This window comes from Balaenoptera ricei, chromosome 3 (genome assembly GCF_028023285.1).
Source record: "Balaenoptera ricei isolate mBalRic1 chromosome 3, mBalRic1.hap2, whole genome shotgun sequence".
Lineage (NCBI taxonomy): Eukaryota > Metazoa > Chordata > Mammalia > Artiodactyla > Balaenopteridae > Balaenoptera > Balaenoptera ricei.
The window spans coordinates 75956833-75980864 of record NC_082641.1 but is presented as its reverse complement, the minus strand read 5'-3'; the positions used below and the strand labels follow the sequence as shown (position 1 = coordinate 75980864).

The following is a 24032-nucleotide window of genomic DNA, read 5'->3' as shown; positions in this document are numbered from 1 at the left end:
TTTTCCTTTCTATTCTTCTCTGGTACCCCTGTAATTCGAATGTTGTTGCCTTTAATGTTGTCCCAGAGGTCTCTGAGACTGTTCTCCTTTCTTTTCATTCTTTTTTCTTTATTCTGCTTTGCGGCAGTTATTTCCACCATTCTGTCTTCCAGGTCACTTATCCGTCCTTCTGCCTCAGTTATTCTGCTGTTGATTCCTTCTAGTGTATTTTTAATTTCAGTTATTGTTGTTCATCACTGATTGTTTGTTCTTTAGTTCTTCTAAGTCCTTGTTAAACATTTCTTGTATCTTCTTGATCCATGCCTCCATTCTAATTCCGAGATCTTGGATCATCTTTACTGTCATTGCTCTGAATTCTTTTTCAAGTAGGTTGCCTATTTCCTCTTCACTTATTTGGTCTTGTGGGTTTTTACCTTGCTCTTTCGTCTGCAACATATTTCTCTGTCCTCTCATTTTGTCTAACCTACTGTGTTTATGGTCTCCTTTCTGCAGGCTGCAGGCTCGTAGTTCCTCTTGCTTCTGTTCTCTGCCCCCTGGTGAGTGAGGTTGGTTCAGGGGCTTGTGTAACCTTCCTGGTGGGAGGGACTGGTGCCTCCGCTCTGGTGGGTGGAGCTGAACCTTTTCCCTCTGATGGGCAGGGCCCCATCAGGTGGTGTGTTTTTTGGAGTGTCTGTGAGCTAGTTCAACTTTAGGTAGCCTGTCTGCTGATGGGTTAGGCTGTGTTCCTGTCTTGCTGGTTGTTTGGCATGAGGTGTCCAGCACTGGAGCCTACAGGCAGTTGGGTGGAGCTGTGTCTTGGTGTTGATATGGATACCTTGGGAGAGATCACACTGATTAATATTTCCTGGGCCCAGGAATTCTCTGGTGTTCCAGCATCCTGGACTCAGTGCTCCCACCCCAGAGACCCAGGCCCGACCCCTGGCCAGGGAGCCAAGAGCCCGCAAGCTGCATAGTGCAGCCAGAGGGACAAAAAAAGAAAAGAAAACAAACAGACAAACAAAACCGAAGACAAATAGCAAAAGCAAAAACAAAGAGCAGCAACAACAACACAACACACACACACAGGAAAAAAAAGAGAACAAACAAAGAAAAGAATTCAAAAATGAGAACAGTCAGTAAGGACTAAACTAACAAAAACAAAAAATGAAAAATAAAAACAGAAAGCAAACAAATAAACCAGAAAGTGAAGAAAACATAAAATATACATATAAAAACAATAAAAAAGAATAAAATAAAAAACAAAGACCAAAAACAAGAAAAAACACAAAACAACAAAAATAAAGTAAAAATAGAAAAAAATGTATATATTAAAAAAAGAAAAATAAAAAAGGTAAAAAATAATAAAAGCAACAACACCAACAACTGAACAAAATGAAACAAACCAAAAAAAATAATCGTAATAAGAATATTTTCCTGGGGCCTGCTCTGTCAGTGTCCTTGCTCCCCCAGTGAGCCAGAGCCAGTCCCCACTTCCCCTGGAGGCCTTCCAGTACTTCTAGGTCAGTCTCTGGACCTGCTGTGGACTCTTTGGGGCCAGCTCAGACCCTGACCTGGCCTAACTCCCCCGTGTTCTTGCCACCAGAGTCCACTGCTGGAAAGGCCAGACCAGTCTCAGTTGTGGGAACACTCATTGTCCATTCAGGTATTCCACAGATGCGGGATTTACCAAGCCGATCTTGGGGATTTAATCCGTGGCTCGTGCAGCTGCACAGAAAGATTTCCATTCCTCTTCCTCAGTCGCACCGCCCCTGGGGCTCAGCTTTTGTTTTGACCCCGCATCCGCCTGTGCGCCATCCTTAGGCATCTGTTTCCTGCCCAGCTGAGAGGGAGCGAAAGCAGTGGCTGCTTGGGGCTGGGGTGGGGTACAGAGGGCACAGTTGGGGTGTTTGTGAGTTGCCTGCAGCAGCAGGGACCAGCAGGCCATTGCAACAGACTGTGGCACGCTCACTGTGCCAGGAGTACCTCCCAGAGACCGTGGAGGCAGGAGCTGGCATGCGGGGGCAGGGGCAGCCCCCCCCCACTCACCACTCAACAATGATGCCTCACTTTCCAGGCAGACGACGCTTCCCCTAGGGGCATTCAGAGCCACACATCCCCTCACACCCGTCCCCTCTGCTGTATCTGCACAGCCAACAGAGCTCCTCTCCCTGATCTGCTCTCCCAACCCCACACTTTAGCATTCAGCCCCTGCCAGCATCAGTAGACTCCCGTCCCAGGCAGGGGAGCCCAGGGCTGATTCCCAAGGAGGCTTTGGGATGGGCGGCGCTCAGGCCCCTGGAGCCCACACGGGCGTAGGAGACCCTGGCCTGAGGGGCAGGCAAGCCCACTCAGATGGGAGCCCCTCCCAGTGCCTGTGGAGGCAGAAGAAGCCAGCAGGTGGGGAGAGGGTTTGTAACAGCGGCCCTGCCCCTTGCGTGCTACTCAACAATGACGCCTTGCTTCTATGGCGTCCCACGCTTTTTCCGCAGACTTTCCCGGTTGTGGAGCTCCTTACTCCTGTCCCTTCAGGCTGTCTTTTCACAGCCAACAGCTGTCCCCTCCTGGGTCCGCACTCCAAATCCCACTTTCCAGCACCAAGCCCTGCCCTCCACAACTGGCAACTCACGACTCAGGCTGGAATGCGCAGAGCTGCGGTGTAGACCACTTGTGTAGTTCTTACCTTGTTCTGCCTTCTGCAGACTGTCTGCTGTATTCTCCTTTGATCCCCCAAAAGTCCTTTTCTGTCGCAGCTAATTTCCCCACCGTGAGGGAGTTTTTCTGAGTGCGGGGACCTCCCCTCACCTTCAGCTTCCCGCCAGGGTTGCTGGTCCCTTTTTTGATTCCTCTTTTCTTTTTTTCTTCTTTCTTTCCTCCTACAGGTTATGAGGGGATTTTTCTTGTCCTTTTAGGTGTCCGAAGTCTTCTGCTAATGTTCAGCAGGTGCTCTATGACAACTGTTCCATTTGTAGATGTATTCTTGATGTATTTGTGAGGAGAGACGAATTCCGTGTCCTTCTATTCCGCCATCTTGACTCCTCCCCCTCACTTTGTCTTATATAATTTTCTACTTGAAAATCCACCCAGAGAATTGACAGTTTAATCATTGCAGTGTATTCTGAGGCAGTTTCAGTGAACTAAATTGTTGTGGTGTGTGGTGTTAACTCTCACTGTGAGGTGGGAGGCCTCTTTCCTTCCTGGACAGTTATCACAGTTCTCCTGGGTTTCTCACTTTACTTCCTGGACCCAGAGAGGGACTTCCCAGTAACTGGTCTCTGGGTCTTGTCTCCTGCCTTTGCTTTTTGTCTCCTTGACGAATGTGGTTCTTGGGGACCTATACCTGCCCTTCTGGTGACAGTGCCTTTACACACTGATGCCTTGTCAGTGCTCAGTTACTAGGATACATGCAGAGTGGGAAAAACTATAAAATTGGCACCATCTAGCGGGCCTGGCCCTCTCTGCCTGACTTGTACATTATTCTTAGATCTTCTCTGTTGATCTAATTACATTCAAAAAGTATTTTTTGGAGCCTCCGACAGAGAAATGAAACTCCTCACATAGTCTTGAACAAAGCTGTGTCCTCCATCTGGGGCATGAGCAGCTTTGGGAGAGATGCATTTGGAGAGATGAGGAAGCAAGGATCACCTTCCTAGTTAACAAGATAACTGATCAATAGGATGATGTAAATCAAAACCAGATCTCCCTCACATCCAGGTGCTTTTATGCACTTACCATCCTCAGAGTACTGTGGATAGCTCAGGCATTAGCACATTGTTTGGCACATAAGTACAAAATAAATGGTATCTGTAATGTCCATTCAGAGACATTTCCGTATCTCCTGGGTGGGAGCTATGACATGAAACTCCAGCCAACTTTATAAGGCAGCCAATGTATCTGAGTGGAAAGACACTAAGTTCAGAGAGGAGGGAGATCACTGTAGTCCTGAGTGTATTGGCCAAGCTTTTCAAAGAGATGAAACTTGAACCAAGACCTACAAGGACGTTTATCATTAACTTTGCCTCCACTGTTTTCTGCTTCTTACCATTAGGGATCTTGGCAGTTGGTTTTGACACCTTAGAATAGAAGCTACGTAAGGAGAGCTTAATTTCACAAATCCTGATGCTTTGTGTATTTCAGCTTAAAACTTAACTTTCTCTTAATTCCAAAGATCCTAATAATAGAAAACCGTTAACTTCTCTTTGGGCAAGTGTAGCTGTCCTGCTCTCCTGGCAGTTTCCCTTCTCCTCCATTTAGGTTATAAATACACAGGGCCTGGGACCATGTGTTTCTTATCCGTACTTTATAATTCCCTACGGATAAGACTGGCCTGATTCTTACATTGTAATCTAATCACTTACTAAGGGGTCTCAGGGTTTGTTGAAGGTGATGGATTAGCCTCTCAAGCGCCCCAGCCCAAACTGTGCTGGTTGTCTTGGGCATTCCCATCACCTGCCTTCCCTGATCCCTATTTCTGTTCCAACCAAATATGCTCCTGCTTTTTTCCCCTGATCACCCCATTTCTATAGCACATTAAATATACTTTTAAGGAGGTGTCAAGACTTCTCTTAAGAATATGGGGTTTTATTTGCAATAACACGTATACATAAACCAGGAGATAGGCACAGTGGCAGATGAGATCCGACCAAGTACAGAGACAACGTTAATTGAGAGTATCGAAGTTAATTTAAAACCCATCAAGTTCATATACCCTTACTTTTTAATTTAGTAAATGTTTTTAGCTACTGTGTTTTATCTCAGTTAATATAATGAAGCTTTCCTCACTTTTTCCAATTCACTAAAAACATTTTTACTCATCTATTGTTTTTAGACAACTTATGAAGCATTTCTCTGTGGTTTTCTTTTGCAAATGGGCTGGTTTCACTATGTGGGCCTTAACTTATATAATTGTTGTCTTTTATTCTCTTTGTGATCCACCTTTCATTGTGTTTAGCAGGCACTGGTTGCTTTGTAATATTGAAAAAACAGCATGTAGGTATACTTGGAAAGAATAGATAGCAGTGAAATTTTGTATATTGCAAACTGTTTTTCATAGACTATCATCTTAAAGCATAACCCAAGGCAAATGTGGAAGTCTTCTCACCATTAATGCTGCAGAGATTCATTTATTTAACATTAAACAGATATCTCTTGACTTCCCACTTTGTGCCAAGTATAGTTCCAAGTGCTGAGAATCTAGCAATAAGCCAGACAGACAAGGACCTTGCTCTTTACCAGCATATATCCTAGCCGGGATTGCAGTGGAGATGCAGGCATTAAACAAATAATCAGATACACAGCCTGTAGAGATGGCAGTGATTTCTTGATTCTTTCTCCCTCTACCATGGCTTCAAGGCCATTTCTACAACCTTATTTTCTATAGTGTTGAGTTGAATTTAGTCTCATAGTACTACTACCCCCATCTACATAAGGGCCTGTTCTAGTACAGGAGAGAAAGTATGGAGAGGCACCTGGTAGGGTCAAGTTTCTCATTGTTAAACTGAAACTAAATGTACTTCACTCTCAGGACTGTAGAAGTGAGGATTCATTCACTCATTCAGCAAACATTTATTGAGCAGTGTATCATTCAGGGCTCTATTATGTTCCAGGCTGTATAACATCTACATGCATGCCCTTAAGTACCTAGCTGGAAAGACAGAGACATAAAATAAATAATTACTGATAAATGTTACAGTAAAAACATATATCGAGTACAAGGAGGGGGCCACAAAAGCATTAATTAACTCTGCCTGGGGGAAGGTCTCACCATAAAGTGTCCTCTAAACTGTGACTTAAAGGTGACTGGAAATACAGCACACTTCATTTACTCAGGAATGTTTACTGAGCCAAGCACAGTTGTGGGCCCTGTAGACATAGCGGTGAACTAGGCAAAATCCCTGCTCTCTTGGCAGCACAGAGACAAACAATAAACAGAGAGATAAATAATTATATATTAGGTGGCAGTACCTGTTAATATAAAAAAAAAAGTAGGTTAATAAAGGGAACAGAGAGTGACACGGGTTGCTGTTTTAGGAAGAGTGGTCAGGGAAAGCTTCTCTAACGAAGTGACATTTGAGCAGAATCTTGAATGATATGAGAGAATGAGACCAACAAGCAGGGGAAGCTGTTTCTGATAGAAGGAGCAGCATGAAGAAAAGCATAATAGCCACGAAAATTGTGGCATCTTTATTACAAAGTGAAGTATTCTCACTGAGCATGGATGGAATAAGCTGGAGGTGCAGAGAGCTTGGGGGAATGTGGTAGATGAGGCTGGGAAAGGAAGGAAGAGGGGGCCAGATGGTGAAAAACACTGTGTTCCATACTCAGGATTTTGAATGCCCACCTTGTTGATTGGGGAAAGAGGAGCTAGATTTTGAAAAAATTTAAGAGAAAAATGACATGGTTAGATTTTTTTTCATTTGGTTGGGTTTGGTTAGGTTTGTTTTGGTTTGGTTTGGTTTGGGGAAAATTACCTCTAGCACAGGTATGAAAGATAAACTTGAAAGGAGACGCAGAAGAAACCAATTGTAAGGTTATTATGATAATGCAAGTGAGAAATTATTTGGCCTAAATTAAAACAGTAAGATGAGGCTAGAGAGATCATAGAGCTCAGCTGTTTCAGGAGACCCACAATGGAAGATTTGATGCCCTACGGAGCATGGGAAAGGTCAATTCCTGGGTTTCAGTTTGGGTGACTGAGTGGGTGATAATGCCATCAACCAGCTCAGGGAGACCTAGAGGAGCGGCAGGCTTAGAAATGCATATAATGAATTTGATTTGGGGCAATGGGAAATACAGACTGGAAACTAAAAGAAAAGTCAAGGCTGAAATACAGGTTTGACTGTTACCAGCGTTTCATGGAATTTAAAACAGAGGCGCAAGAAGAGTAGTCAGCATTGTCAGATACTGCAGAGAAGTTTAATAAGATGAAGACTTTGAAAAGCCCGTCAGATTTGACAGTTGGAAGGTCCCCAATGACTTCATCAAGAGCAGTTCCAGTAGATGTGGGTAGAGTAGAGCCTCATCATGGTTGAGCTGGAGAGTGAAAGGGCAGGAGGCTGGGATTATCCAGCCAAGATCACTGGCCTCTCTTCTTTCCTAAAGCTCCTCCTCGGAAGCTGTGAACCTGAGGTCTGATCTTCTCTTCCCCTTCCCTCCTTAGCTTTCTCCATCCAGGGCCTAGGACTGGTTACCCGAGCCGGGGACATGATGGAGGGACAAATATTCTAAGATACCTGGGTCTCTGATGGGAGAGGTGTCAGGGATAGGGGAGCCTGATGTTGGTGAGTAAGGTATTGCAAGGAGTGTCCTCAGTGGGGAACAGCAGGCGGGGCCAGTCCAGAGACCTGTCTCCAGAGGGGAGAAAGATGAAACACACAGGCCTCTGTTGTATGTGGAAACTCTGGACCAGGAAGCTGAGGTAGGATGGGGAGCAAAGGACTTGAAGGACTGGTGGGGCAAACGTGGAATTAGTCAGGAAACTTGGCCCCAGTGAGGGTGGAAGCTGACAAAGTGCAGGGGTGGGGGACAGAATCTGACAGTAAACTGATGTGAACTAGAAATTCAGGCAGGGATGCTTAGGTTTCCTAGGGCACAGGGACTGAAGATGTGCAGTGGAAAGATGTTGGCAGTACTTGTGACCATGAAGATAGCAGTGAGGGGACAGTTAATGAGTGAAGGGGTAGCATAAAGAGAAAAAAAAAAACTGGCATAAAGATATTTAACAAATATTTGTGAAGCCTGAAGCGGTCATTCAGATTACATGGAGGAAAGAGATTAGATACCAGTGTTCTGAAGAGCTGAAAGGAAACACCTAAGTTCCCTTCAGGGAGAGGATGGACGCAGTGACTAAGGGATCCCAGACAGCTCGGAGCTGCAAAGCTCAAGAGAGAGACTTGCACTTCAGAAGGAGTTGGAAGCAAAGTTCAGGGTAGGGGAGCGCCTCCCTTAACCCTGGGGACCAGGCAGTCATCAGTAGGATCTACCAGATTTCCCCGCCTGCTCCCATACACACCCTCAGCCTCAGTTTCTCCCGCCTACACCGCTATCTCAGCCCACTGGGGGGCGGGGCTCGAGGGCGAGGCTGGTGGTTGTTCTGAAGCCTCGAGAGCCGTCGGTTTCTACCAGACTGCCTGCTCGGGAGCGGTCTTACTCCATGGCCGGACACAGGCCCTCAAACTTCCCCGTGCCGGGCACTGGTGGCGACAGGCCCGCAGGGCCAGTGCCGGTGCGGGCTGACACTCCGATCGGGTTGAGAGCCCAGGCGGCCCCCGGCAGGCTGATGGTCCTGCCAGGGGTCAGGCCGGGGATGTGCCCAGGCCCTGAGGTGTGGCCGCTGTCCCCAGGTCCCCCGCCGTGCGAATTCCGGGACGAGATGATGCCTTGCCGGCCCCGGGTCGGAGCTGGCGGGGTGAGCGCTTGGTTCCCAAGACCCTCTGAGGTCGCCTTCCCCGGGCCCGGCCTCGTCCTGCAGTGCATCCCGACGCTGGCGCTGCCAGAAGACACCTCGGCCGCAGAGAAGGAGATGGAGCAGCTGGCCAAGGAGCTGAGGCAGAAGAGGATGACCCTGGGGTACTCTCAGGCCGACGTGGGGTTCGCCATGGGGGCTCTTTTTGGAAAGGCGCTGAGCCAGGCGACCATCTGCCGCCTCGAGGCCCAGCAGTTGAGCCTCGCCAACATGTGGAAGCTGCGACCGCTGCTGAAGATGTGGCTGGAGCAAGTGGACATGGAGAACCTTCTGGGCTTACGCAAAATGGAGACGATCCTGCAGCAGGCTCGGAAGCGCAGACGGGCATACAGGGAGAGACGCATCGGAAGCAGCCTGGAGAATCTCTTCCTGCAGTGCCAGAAGCCCACACCCCAGCAGATCAGCTGCATCGCTGGGCAGCTCCAGCTGCAGGAGGACTTGGTCCGAGTTTGGTTCCATAACCGGAGCAAGATGGGCAGTCAGCCAAGCAATGATTTCTCCCCACTGGTGGAGGTGGGGACTGTCGGACCTCCTCTCCCAAGAGGACCAGTGTGCTTTCCCCTGACATCGGGACTCCATTTCTGTTCCCCCCATTATGGGGGACCCTACTTTACACCTTTGTACCCCTGCCCCTTTCACTGCGGGAGGAACCCTCCTCTCTGTCCCAGCCACCACCCTGAGCCTCCCCAGGCTTTCCAGCTGAGGGGCCTGCCTTTCTGGGGAGGTCCAACCCAGGGAAACGGGTCCCTGGGGTTCATTTAAAGGCTTTTAGCATTAAGTTCTCCATTAGTTGTCTAAAGAAGTTAAGAATACGTAAGGGCGGGGGATGGGAGCTTTTAGGAAAATTTGGGGAGGGGGGTTGAAGTTTACTGCTGTGTTGTTTTTCCCTAGCATTGGCTTTAACGTACATTCCAAAACATAGATGGTTTTGGATATTTTGTTTCTCTCTGTTTATTAATTGAAAAGTAATTGTGTCTCTTATTCCTAGTGGTTATCAGTAAACATAGGGATATTCTAATGAACACAATATTGAGTGAAAAACTCAGGTCACAGAAGACTATGTCAGTATATTATTTCTATCAAAACCAAGCAGAACTTTGTGTGAACACAGAGTCCAGGATAATTGTTGCCTCCAGGGGAGGGTTTGAGGATGGGACAGGAAAAGAGTACATAGAGCCTACCCAGAGCCCTTGTTGAAACACAAGAGTTTGCTTGTTCTCCCCCTTTTCTTGAAAGATGTGTTTTTTTCTAATTCACTTTTCCAGCGCCGTTTGGTTTATTCCCTGGGAATTTCCCTTACTTTCTTTTGAGCTCAGAAATGCTTTGTAGAGGATACTTGTGTTAGTTGATCCAACTATCCAACTCCCTGGTGGCTTTTGCAGTGGTGCATCTTAAATCACTGTTCCAATCTCTTCCATGAAATTGGTCTTTTCCAGTTTTCTACTTCTACATTGGTCAACATGGGTCATCGTATACTAAACAGAAGTCATTAATCCCTCTGTGTTGTCACACCTGCTGCCGTACACCTCCATGTAATATTTATGGTTTTATAATTCTATCACCATATATTATATCTGAGTCTGTGTATTCTTTTTGCTTACTAATCTTGTCCATTTTTTTCTCTACTTTTTTCCTTAATCAGTCTTACAAAGAATTTATCTACAGGTATTTTCAAATAACAAGTTTTTTTATTTTTAATCCTATTTACTGTTTTTATTTCCTAATTATTTAATTTTAGCCCTTATTTTTATTAATTGCTTTTTTCTAGTTTCTTCTGGTTTCTTCCAATGTGTATTTCTTCCGCTCGTCAATGTCTGAAAATAGAGCACTGTCAAGACACGTAGGTTAGTGAAAATGGAGCCAAACTTCAAAAAACCAAGAGTATGTTGTCAGTGGTTTAACAGTGTCAAATGTCAGAGATCAGATAACATAAATCAAGTAAGCTATATCATTTCACTAACAAAGATGTCACGGGTACATGTCTTAGAACAATTTCAGGGGAGGAGTTAGTAGAGGCAGGTTCCAAACAACAGTCCAAAGTCTTCAATATTTGCCAGATTTTCCCCTACCTCAGTTAAAAACATAAATTCCAACCACTCACTCAGTGGGATCTTTGCCATCATTCTGAAAATTTCTGTATCAAATGTTTCCTTTATCTTGTATTTCCTTTTGACAAGGCAGGTATTCTTAACCTGAAGATGCCAAACCTCTTTGAAGTATAAGCAGAATAGCGTGTTTGTACATATGTGCATTTTCTTCAAAGATGGTGATGGTAGCCTTCATCACATTTTCAATGGGGACCATGACTCTCTAGATCTACGATTTTAGAATTTAAGCAACACCTTCCCATTGGCCATCTTACTTTTGAGAGTTTTCCCTTGAAAACTAATAGGTAATTCCTGGTTTTCTTCAAGTCTGTATTTTCTGGGTATCTCTAGCCAGTACAGTATAAAGGCCCTGAATCAGTTCTTACATAAGTCTTTCAAATTCAGGCCAAATATTGTATTGATTATTGCCTTTATTGTTCTTGTGCTTTTATGATTCCTTGGCACTTTAATTAGATTCTTATCATAAAGAACAATTTCTCCCTTCCCTAGAAGTTTTCCTACTTCTTGTCTAAGAAAACTTGAGGTGTTAGGAGATCCTTCCTTATTCCAAAACATTATCCTGCTCTTAAAATAGCATCTGTTTTCTATTATTTCATATTTTTAAAATGTGTGTACTATACATCATTGTTTATTATACTAAAACTGTGTCATAGGGATTTATTTTTCAGAATGGCCACTTTTGTTTATGACTTTCTTCTAGAAATAGTACTTTCTTCTAGAAATAGTACTTACTAAACAGTACTGATTTCCTTGGCAGAATCCATTTATGAATTCTTTTTAGGGTACAAAATTGTATTATCTATGTAGAACAATGTTTTTACAATGAAAACTACAATTCCATTCCAATAAAATCCTAGTGAAATATGGGAGTATTACTTGACAAAGTGATTCTAAACTGAAAGAATGAAACTTGGGGAAATATGGAAATTTTGAAGGTAAAGCGTTAGGGCCTTGTTCTACCAGATGTTATGAAACTACAATAATTTGAACACAGTGTTGTGGTCGTGATGAACAAAATAAAAGAAACAAGTATTTGGCTGTTCCATCTGTGGTCATGTAAATTGGTACAACCTTCATGAAAGGCTATTGGGTAATTCATATGGGAAGTTTTTAAAATGTGCTTTTCCTTTGGCCCATCATTTCAACTTTTAAATAATGTTTATAAGAAAATAATTGTTATATGTATGCAAAAATTTAGTGATAAGGGTGATATCACAGCATTTTTTAAAAATTTTAACAATGAAAAGTTAGAAACAACATTCAACAAAGGGTTAAATAAATAAAAAGGAACACCATATAGGGTAAAAATTGACAAACAGTTCAGAAAAGATTGTTGAGTGAGGCAAAACAATTTATTAAACTATATGATGTCATTTTTTTATTTTTTAAGGAAAAAGGTATATTACAGGAAAAAATATATATAATAGGTATTACTGGTGATTTTTTTAAAAATTTGCTGTATGTATTACACAGTTTAAAAATCCAAGAACTATATCTAAACGAAGACTCCAGAAAATCTAGGATTCCTAAAAATATTCATTCTTCTAGTCTTTCTTGTCTCTAAATGGTAATTTCTCATTATAAAACAATATTTTAGAATAATAAATCTGGCCTTTTCATTTTTAGTCAGATTTGTAGTTTCTGTAAAAGAAAGGCAATTCTCTAAACAGAGGAGTATTGGGACATATCAGTTGGAAAGGCATTGCTAAAAATTAGGGTTTTTTTAATCAGATGTCCATTAATGTTAAAGAGCTGTAGTGTAGCTCAGTGAATGAAGATACCTGCCATATGTCTGTTTTCCTGCACAACATGGTAATTTACAATTACAATTAGAGTGTTTATATACCTCAGTGTAGTTAACCTACATTTAGAATATAATATAAGCCCAAATCATTTTCATGTTCCTGGATGTTTACTTTTCAGTTTTAAAAAAGCATTTGAAAATATCAAAATCCTGGTTTCATCACGGTAGAATTCTCCCTACTTGTCATGTTTGAAGAAACCAAATGAATATAAATGAGATCTGTGGATTTTTAGATTTGAAGGTGGGTCAGTTCCTGTGATTACAATTAGCCCCAGCCAATTGAAAGATGAACTGTCATGAAGTAAATCTACCCCAATACCCTGTAGAATCCTTAAAACAAGGCATTAGCGTTATCGTGGTTACACCAGTGAAGAGAAACGTGACAAGAAGCTTTGGGAGACTGTATGGTTTACCTAAGGGGCTGCCTCCAGAAAAGAACCCAACGGGTAGGTATGCTGGGCTGCTGCTCTGCCACCTCACTTTTTAGCTGTGAGCCTTGTTGTGAATTCTCCTAACGGCAAAATCAGCTACTTTGGCACTGAACTTGCGTTTCTTAGGTTTCCTTCCCCCAGCTTCCAACAAAATTCGAAATGCAAACCAACTTCACTTATCGCTATTGACTCTTCTACTGACTGCCTGCCAAAGACTATGGTCAGAAAAGGAAAAATTGAGGCCTTCCATTGATTTTAAAATCAATGTTCTCTTCTAAATCTGTACAAGCTGTTTAACATATCATTTCTTCTTTGCCAAAGTAGTAACTCTATTGTTTAATAATTAGTCTTCCTTCTGGGATGCATGGTATAGACCTTCTTTCAGAACTGGCCAGGGCAGTGTATAAGATGCATTAAGTTGAACTGTTGTCTTAGAATGGATGATAATGCTCCTGGAACAGCTGTAAAGCTTTGGATATCATTGACTGAGTAGTGGGCAAATCTTAACATACACCTTTTTGCTGAAAGAGAATTAGTTTCAATATATCACATATTAGTTTTCTAGGGCTTCCATAACGAAGTACTACAGCTTGGGTGGCTCAAAGAATAGAAATTTATTTTCTCACAGTTCTGGATGCTAGAAGTCTGAAATCAAGATGTTGCAGAGTTACTTCCTTCTGAGGGCTATCAGGGAAGGATCTCTGTTTCAGGCTTGTAAACAGCCTCCTTTTCCCTGTCTCTTGACATTGTCTCCCCGTGTACATATCTGTGTCCTAATTCCCTCCTCTTAGAAGGACACCAGTCATTGGATTAGGGCTGCCCTACTGACCTCATTTTAACTTAAATATCTCTGTAAAGATCCTATCTCCAAATAAGGGCACATTTGGGGGTACTAGGGATTAGGACTTCAACATATAAATTTTTGTGGGATAAAATTCAGCTCGTAACAGCAGCCTAATTAAAATTTAAGCTAGATTCAATTATTTGTTAATGTAGCCATTCAACAAATATTAATTGAGTACCTTATATAACAGGTTGTGCCCTAGGTGCTTAAGATGCAATGGTGACCAAAAGAGGCTCATCCTGACCTTCAGGGTGCTTAAAGTATGCTGAGGTGTCCACAGTAAACAAATAAGCATGTGATGACAACTCATGATAAATATGATGGGGTGTCAGGTATCAGGGGTCTTCATTTAGATTTAGAGTTGTAGTTCTCCTGTTACAGGAGTATTGCCTCTGATAACATCAGTTGTTAACAAATATTCTAAGCCAGAGGAAGTATGGCCCCATAGCCAAGGCATAGTTTGGAAGACAGGCTTTTCTGGGTTCAAATCTCAGCTCAGTAACCTACCATCTCTGTTACTTGAAATGACTTCTTTCAGCCTCAGTTTCTCATCTGTGAAATATGTCTAGCAATCCACAGGGTGAGAGAGTTGATAAACAGATAAAATTAGGTTATATAAAAAGAAACCCCTAGGACTTCCCTTTTATACAGTAGGCACCCAATAATTTTTCTCTCCATTGTGTTTTCACTGTACCTTGTCTGGGCTTTATTTATAGCTCATAAATCGCTCTTTTGCATCCTAGGAAACTTCACACAGTGAAATCGTGCTCATCAATCGATAGCCAAAACTGAATAAATGAAAGAACAGAAAAAGACAATAGTCTCAGTTGCTAGAAAACATACTATCTAACATTGGGAAATGACTTTTGGAATTGTAATAATTGGAAGACAATTATAAAGTTCATTTCCTTAGCTGTCAAATAACAACTAGGTAAGGGAACAGATGATAAGGTTTTGATTTGAAGGATTTAGGTAAAGACTTTCTGAAAACCCATATAATGTTATATAATTGAAAGGAATGATCTCTGAAGTTGTTTCTAGCCTATAATAATTGTATGAGTCTCCATGAATAAGAACAAAACAATGTACCACAGATTGAATATGGAGGCCACAAGGATATAGAGGATGGGAATGGACAGAGGAGGGTGACATTGTTCCTCATACTGTGATTACCACTTAAACCTTTCCTTCCTGATCTCCTGCTGTGGTCGCAGTTGTCTCTCCCAAATGCAAGCCCAGTCCTGCCTTCATTCATACTATTTCTTCATTGAACTCTAGCTTTTCTGTCCAAAACCTACTGTATTAGTTTGCTAGGACTGCCATAACAAAGTACCACAGATTGAGTGGCTTAAGAAACAGAAATTTATTGGCTCACAGTTCTGGTGACTCCAAGTCCAAGATTAAGGTATGGGTAGGGTCGGTTCTTTCCAGGGCTGTGAGGGTAGGATATGTTCCAGGCCTCTCTCCTTGGCTTGTAGGTGGCTATCTTCTCTTTACTGTCTCTTTACATGGTCTTTCCTCTATTCATTTTTCTGTGTTCAACTTTCCCCCTTTTATAAGGACACAAGTCATATTGGATTAGAGACTACCCTAATGACCTTATTTTAACTTGATTACCTTTGTAAAGACCCTATCTCCAAATAATGTCATATTCTGAGGTACTGGGGGTTAGTACTTCAAGATATAAATTAGGGGGGGAACCCAATTCAACCTGTGACATCTACCACTCCTGATAGAAAATAGAGGTGGGTGCTGTGGGGGGAGGATGTAGGAACCCAGAGAGACTTGTTTATTTTTTCTTGCCAAGGAGTTAAATAAGAGGCGTGTGATGGAAAGGAAAGAGCATTAGCCGTGGAGCCGGGCAGCCCCAGATCTGCGTTCTGTCTCTAGGTCATTCACAGAGGTAATATCACCAATCCAGGGTAACTCATCAGAAAATTTCAAGAAAAATAACATTTTTTCCCTCCCAACAAATGACTTTATGGGCTGAAGAATTACAGTAGCTACTTATTTCTATCTATTTTAGGAGCACAACAATTGTACTTTTATCAGTGAGATTGAATGGCATTATCTTAGGAAGAAAATTTGGATATTTTGATAAAGATATGATTCTTACTTTCCCCAGAAAAATTGCTATGTGAGCCTATTGAGAAAGCACTGTCACTTTCTGCTAAGCATTGCCAGCCACTAATTTCTTCAAGCTAATGTAACAGGACAGTCAAGTGAGTTGCCTTTAATTTGTTGTGATTGTCTTATATTTATGAAAAGCAGAGCTAAAACAGCTGATAGCAAGTGTTTAGACACTGGTTGTTTTCATAAATGGTTTTAAGAGCATTGCTAAATCTAAGTAGACACTGAGTAAGTTTTCTCAGTATACGAAATGTAAATCATTCTTTCTGTAATCATAAGTCATTAAATGCATGCAAATGTTATAAATGATTACCACATTTCAAACATATTTTTATGGTACCAGTCTGCATGCTAAATATGTATTACCTTTGAGGTTTAAACTAAAGATGTGGGAAAAGACTTACCATACAGGGATTTATTGTGTTGTTCTTTTCTCTCCTAAAAAGGCAATCATACCAACGCCATAGGTAGAAAAGAATGTTTTTGCTTCTGTGTCACATCATTAAAGTAGTGAATCTAATGCCGTAAATTTTTGTCTTCCGGGCCAAGAAATTTTAAGTAAAATACTAACAAGAATGTTATGCTTTTAAATGAGAAGTGAAAGAATCTTTATCCTTTTTATTTGAGTTTCCAGAAATGGCACACTCCATAAAAAAATTGTATCATTTTTATTTTTAAACGGAGTTTCTTTCATTAGTCAGTGAACAGTTTATTTGGTGAACATTCTCTGAGCACATATATACACCATGTGAACGTTTAGGAAACAGAAGGTGCTTGAATTTGTGAGATTTAAATATTTTCTCACAGTTGATCCAGTGATACTGCGGTAGAAATAAAACCACATGTAAATGAAATACCACTTTCTACTAAAAAGCACGTATAAATTTTCTATCATTGTTTTAATGAGGACAACAATGATTCCATTTACTCAGTGGAACATCTTATAAATCATTAGCATGTTTACCTCCATATGCATTCTAAGACTCACCCATAAAACTCTACCTGTCCTAATCACAAATATGCATGTACATTAAATTATATTATCTGACTGCACATATTTTATGCTGCTAATATTCTTGCAAATATTATTAAATTTTGAAAGTATAAATAAAGCAATGATTTGGTTTCTCACTTGCTCTTCAAAAAAACATGTGCATGTACATACTAATATTCATATTTTAAATACATTTTGTAAAATATGAGCTATGTAGATCAAAGGTGCTACACCAGAACATGGCAAGCAAAAGGAATAATGCTCAGCATCCAGCTTTGGTCCATCTCCCAGAAATCTTTGCTGTGGCCCCAAACCAACTCCTGTTTTTCCTCCACTTCTACATCCTCACAGTCTTATAAGTATAGGGTATAATTCTTATTATACCCTATACTTCCTTGGTGGTTAAATGTCTACTAAGCGCCTGTTAAGGGCTAGGCACTAAAGATCAGAATTAGACACATAGGTACACATAGGTTGAGTAGAGGAAAGGAGTGAGAAAAATCAAGGATCACCTCATCCATGGCCAGGGTTAGAGGAAAGGACAAAAGAACAACCCAGAGGAAGGAGCACATAACTCAGTGGGGGGTACCTGTCCCGTTAAGAGCAGGGACCACTGGAGCTAAGTAAGACTTGAAAGATAACTAGGAGTTGTTAAGTGGAGGGTGTGAGAAGAGGGATGGGGGAGACAAAAGTCAAGAATGGGAGAAAAAGTGAAAGGACTTGCTTTTGACTAGAAATCTAGGCTGTGATTAGTTACTGCAATTGAGAGTTAAATGCAGTGGCTAAAATTCTGATAGCCAGAGCAAAAAGTTACATAGTTCTCAGTACGTGAAGCTAATTACATGAATCTTTCAAAATGCATTGAGAAAAATATTTTCTCAACATTAAATTTAAAGATGAATATATCAATCTTAAGGAGACATTGAACAACACAAGAGATAATCTCTTTAATTGTAGTACCTCTGTTGATTTGTTGTTGTCATTTAAGACACACAATCATTCTTCAGGTGACTGGTTCTTATATTGACTTACAGCAAGTAAATAGCCTAAGTTTTAATACTAAGATCCAAGGTTCTGAAGGCCTTTCTTCCAGGAAATAAAATAATTTTGTACTGGCATAAAGCTTCCAGATGGTTTGCCTTTGTACTACTGATCAGCAAATCTAGAAAAATTAATGGTTGGCAGATCCACTGTCCTATTTTTCTCAAGAGTCATTGTCTCCACTAGGCTTATTGATACAAAGCTGTTAATCAGAACCTTTATGTTTATTGCAGTATCGTAAGAAACACAGGGAAGAGTTTAACTGAAAAAACCATCAGACACCAAAGACAGTGTCTTAAGTTAGTTGCCTTTGTGCGCAAAAAAAAAAAAATCTGATGAGAAACCTTGTTGACTGTCATGGAACATGGTCATTCTGTCCCTGCCCATGGCTCCAGATGCAAGAGAGTGCCTGGCATGATACCAGGGACAGAGATCAGTAAGTGTGCATAACAAGCAGCTGACTTAAGATAAATCATCAATCCATCTGTGTTTTATCCTCATATGAAGTAAAGATGACTGAAATATTCCTGTACAGAGTCACTCTGAGAACCAGAAAACAAACAAGCAAGCAAAAACTCTCATAAGAATTTTTGAGAAGTACTTAGCAAGGCATAAAGAGCAATGCAATGCTTAATAATGCTTTTTTAAATAAAATTTAAGGCCTATAGATCTTCAGTTATTAAGTCCAATGTTGCTTCCATCTGTGAATATTGAAATGCTTTAATATATATAGTAATCTTTACAAAACTTTCTAAAATGAGTCCTTAGCACCAATGTAGATGTTGAACAAGATTAAATTTTTTTCCCAAATCATGCAAACTCACCAGTGTCAGAAGCCATCAATAAATGCATAAGTCTTGACACCCTTGCTTTGTCCTTGAATACTGAGTGACACTTTTTAGCTTATTTCAGCAGACAAGTTTTGAAGACAGGCCAAAAATCTATTAGGATCCAGCATTGATAGATCTATTTCTTATGAATTTAGGTCACTTCTGAAAATCCCCAAAGTATGTATAAGGAAACAGTTGTTAGGTGAATAATTTTGAGAGGTCTGCTTGAGGTAGCGGACTCACGTTTGGGGCATTCCACTGGGCAATTGTCTTTTCAGGCCCTTACCATCAACTGAGAACAGCTAGAAGGCAGAGAGCCTAAAAACGTAAGGCTTCTAAAAGTTAACTATGTTGGGATTTGATAAGGATATTTAGAAAGTGGGAGATAAGTAATTATTTTGAGAACACTGAGACATTTTTATTGGAGTTCTTTATAACTCAACTTGAAGTGGAATATAGCTTGTACGAATCATAATACCAGATGACAGTTATTTTCCAGTCAGTTCTTAAAGTGGTTTACATGTTATAGTTCAAGCAACATGAAAATTCATTCTGGAAAAGCATTTGTTGTCCAAGGCTTTCTTAACCAAGAGAAATAGCTACACCTAAATCTCAATTGTTTATGAGTGAATTGTATATTCAGGGCATTATCTGCAACAAAACCATGGTCTTAGGCTAGCTTTCCCTTGTTTCCCAGTACGTTTCTGTGCCACTTTGCCCCAATACCAAACTCTTTGTGGTCTCAGCAAATGCAAACTACTTTTAATTGTGCCTAGAAAAACATCAGGAGAATAAATTACTTCTCCTCTCCCACTGCCCTCCTCCCTTCATTATTTTAAAGTATTAGAAAACTCAATATGAATTACTTTGTTTTACCCTTTCAGTTACCTGTAGCACTTACATGGATAGTCCAGAAACTTCTTGCCCTTAAACATGTATTAACATTAAAAAAAATGCTACTATTAAAATTTACTATGTAGTAATTTTACAGATTCAAATGAATATATGAATTCAAATATGCACACATAAGTATCAGTTTCACGTTTTATAGAAGTTGGAAAAAAAGAGTAGAATATTATCTGCCCTTTTCAATTACCGTGTTAGTACAGACTCTTTTCAAGTTAGTAAGTCCAGTTCAAGCTGCTTACCAAACAAACAAAAAAAAAACCAAAAAAAAAAAAAAAAGAAAACAAAACAAAAACAGTCATTTATTGATTAATGTAAATGGGAAAACCCAGGGTTAGATCTACTTCTGGTACTGCTAGATTCTGGGGCTCAAACTCTGTTACCAAGACTGTCCCTCCATCTCCTTCTCTACTTTTCTTTGCCTATTGGCCTCATTCTTTCTTGCTTGCAGACAGGGCTCTCTTCACATAGATGAGGAGGGTGGCTACAAGCAGTTGCAGCGTCTTCTATTCAGCATTACCCCAGAGGAATAGCTCTAGCATCCAAATAAGAATCTTAGCGAAAACTCTGATCGGTCCTGCTGGAGTACTGTGATGATCCCTGAACTCAGCGCTGAAGCCAAAGAGATTGAGGAGTAGGACCAGACTGGCTGTGATTGACCCAGTCTGGGTCAGCCATATCTGTGACGGTGTTGGCACTGGGGCAGGACATTGTAACTGGGAGCCCCACAAAGGGCTATGTGAGTTGAAGAGTGCTTCCCCAAAGAAGGATTTTGGATACGTCCACTACAGTTGTCGTTGTGTCAGTTTCTCTAGGTTCTTGGAAGATTTAATGTATGTGCCACAATCAGATGCTTATGTGATCTGATGCAGAGAGAAGAGAATATGTGGGATAACTAAATACAAGAAGATTCTACATTTTGAACACTTGAACTGATCCATCAGCAGACTGTTATTCAAGTTTGTGATTCTGTAATAGTTCGCCCTGGGTCATTTTGCTGTTACTGATTCCTGTGTGCCACTATGCAGAGGGCCTAATTGCAGCGGTATTCACTCCCGTCAATACTTTTGGGTCCTAGAGTGGCATTTACTCACCTATGTCCTAAGATAGCTTAATAGCATCTGCACCATAGGCCAGTTTTAACGCTTGAACGTACACAGACAGTCCACTAGTTCTTCCTATTAATCCTACTTTATCCATTGATACAACCAAATTAATCTTTTCAAGGGAGAGCTGCTGGTATTTGGGGGTTATTTTTCCCAGTATTTAATTTCTCTCTTGGTCATACTTTCATTTGGTATTTATCTTCTAACACATAATAATCTATTGTAGTAATCTGTTTTATAGAAATTGGGGGGGATTACTAGGGTTCTAGACTTCTGGAAAAATTGTCCCTCAACTCTCACAGATAAATATATTATGCTTTATTTTTTAAATTGCAGTGAAAAATAAAAATCTGGGACCTATTTTGTTATTCATAAATTATTTTTATATCCAATTGAAATAATATAGGTTCTTGCAGTCTGTTTGCTATCAATAGTAAATCAACAAATTAGACAAGCAAACTGAAATCACTAATGCATCAGTTGCTCTTCCTCTTCTTCTGTCCTCAGAGAAGATAGAAAATGTATGGTCAATGTCCTCTCAATGCTTTATATACAATAAAAGTATTTAATATAACCTAGTGACTATATTTCAAAATTAGATAGTTCTCTCACACAAAAAATTTTATTCATTAAATATATTGATAGACTAGTCAATTTATTATATTTCATTGTGATTACAAGATGTAATTTTAACTACCTAAAGTTGAAATATATCTTGCAGTCAATGTGATAAGAAAGCATTGTGTCATAGCTTAATTGGCAGTGTTTTTTCTAAGTGGTACTTGGAGTAATGATGACTCTTAACATCAGTGGCATTTTGGGTTTGATGACACACAGCGCTCTTATAATTATGTGTCTTCATTTTCCTAAAGGGTTTCGTCTAAGTCAAAATTCTGTTGGTCAGCATCTTTTAAGAACACTAGGTTTGATATGAAGATTCCCTTTTGTAAAACTAAGTTTCTTTTTGTAACATTAATAGACACTCCCTAATGTGTCTATTGTATAAAATTGAAGTTTTGTTATTGTATTTTTAACTCAGAGCACACATAGATTAACAATGCTTCTCAGCCATCATTTTCACAGGTTTGGGTTTTTTTTTTTTTATATGTATACACAAAAAGCACTGGTGTCCTTTAGCTATTAATAATTTATTTTTGACATTTAGAAGTAATTTTATATGTTTCATTCAAGGCAAAGACAACATGATATTGAGAACCTACAACTGTTATATGTGAAACTATTTACATTAATCTCTATAACTCAGTTATGACTCTCTTGCTTTAAATCTCTTTGGTATGTTTCTGTTCTGATTTACTGCCTGGTTTAAAGATTAATGTCACAGGGTAATTTACTACAGCTTCACAGATGGTATTTGAATCTTTGTAAATGGGCTTTGGAATCTGTGCACAATTCTATATAATGTTAGGTTAACATCAATGTAAATGTTGAACTTGAAACAGTTCTAAAAGATCATGATAGAAATTTCATTATCCCTTTCTAAATACTATAAATTTGGAGGGTATTTCACGGGCTAAGTATTTTTACTTCACTAGTGTGGTTAAGGTGTAACTAACTCCTTCTATTTGAAATCACCAGCCCCTGTAAGTTGAAAATAAACATAAAAAATAAATTACCTCGTTTTAAACTATTCTAAAGTTCTAGTCACAGGAGAAGTTACTGTTCTTATTTTTACAGCTTCCTACATGAAATGCTTTATAGAATCCACAAACACACATTGCTTTTAGTGTCTTTCCTTTGATGTCTATAAAAGACCCATTCAAAGCTGGAGGTAAGTGCCCCTAATGCGCACAGCAGAAGTTGGCTGAAGTTATTGGAAGCTGTTAGAGATAACCTTTCTCTACATGTCTTTTGAGGGAAAAACTGGTACCAACAATACCAGTTAAGCTGTAATTAGTATAACTAACAACTAATAAGAAAGAGCAGACTAGAGGTCATTCTTAAGAATTTAAAGGCATTAGCAGGTTAGGGTTGTAGGGCACCCTATCCCCCAGCTTAATCTGCTGCCCTAGCTGGTGAGATTTGCTGAAGCCATCAGTGCCCTCTAACCCCGAGGTGTTGCTCTCTCATAATTTATTGGTCACATGCCAAGCTCTCTTTCCTGTCTAGTGAGATGGCTTTGGGAATGGCAAATTCATTTTAAAGTTCTTGTTAAAAATGCCTGCAGATTTTCAACCTTGTAACGTAGATAAAGGATTACAGATTAATTTGCTTTAATGTTCTTGTCCTACAAGCCTTAGACTACATTGAAATTGTCATTTTGCTACATTACAGAATATGATTTATTGAGACCATTTAACATGTATTATAAGGGAACGCTTAAAATCTAACTGTTAAATCAGATGTTGTGTAACTGATTCTAATACATACTGAATATTCCACTTTTTATGAGCCACTTCTTCAAATTTAATTGCCCACCAGTGGCTCTTGTTTATGTTTACAGTCAACTCTAATGCACTTAAAGGGTAAGAACTTAACAGAGGAATAACCTTTTGTTTTCATGAGGTGTAGTTAACCCCTCTCTTCTAGTATCTGGCTTTGGATTCTTCCGCATCTCATTACATGATACCAACACAAAAACAAGAGGAATGCCATAGAACTTTAATTGTTCTTTTCCTTTTCCCAGTAAAGTCATGCCTGTAAGATTGTTTCTGTACCTAGAAGGTGTTTTTTTTTTCTTTTAAAGCAATAAGCACTATGAAGAAAGAGTCATAAAGGAAACTTTCTCTTTCAACGTTTTTATGTTACTACCTAGGTCTCAGACTATCATTACTATCATATGTATTATAGATTTTTTTAAACTATAGATTATTTATTACTCATGAAGTAAGCTGAGGCAGGCTCCAATAACTAAACAAAGTTTTAAAGTGGGGAGCATCAAACCACATGAACCTAAAGAAAAGAAAATTTAAATTTCAGGTTATCATAGGTCACTGGACACATAGCATCTAAAACTTAAGGAGTACAGACTTAAAAATCATAGTTCTCATTTAAGTACCACAAGAAATAACTAGGATATATTCTTCCTTTGAGTCCTCCATCTCAGTGTTTTATATACGTATTACTGGTGGTTTGTGGATGAACTGTTTTTTTATTTTAGTAGTTATTTGTTTATTCTAATATATGTTAGCAAAAGATATGAATAACACATGAAGCCTTTTTAATGGATATTATTGCTTTGGACTAGGCAAATAGAAAAAGTGAATTGATGTAAAGAAAATACTAGGTATTTTTGTAGTACTGGTAGTTTGTGAATATGGCAAAATGCATAAAAGTCTTACAAAAATGACTGGATTTAGGGACACAATACTCTGTCTAAACATGAAATTCCAATAATGTTTATTCTAGGCAAAAATTCACAAGATGCTCTTATCCCTTCA

The 24032-nt window shown here is 40.0% G+C and overlaps 2 protein-coding genes across 3 annotated transcripts in view; both read left to right on the top strand.

Moving 5' to 3' along the window:
- The window catches only part of ARB2A (ARB2 cotranscriptional regulator A), a 416169-nt gene that overhangs the window by 299956 nt on the left and 92181 nt on the right, over positions 1-24032 (top strand). The gene's annotated exons all lie outside the window — the stretch shown is intronic.
- POU5F2 (POU domain class 5, transcription factor 2) lies at positions 8129-9143 on the top strand. The gene is given in 2 exon segments (XM_059919388.1): positions 8129-9063; positions 9065-9143. Coding segments are annotated over 2 exon segments (1014 nt in total).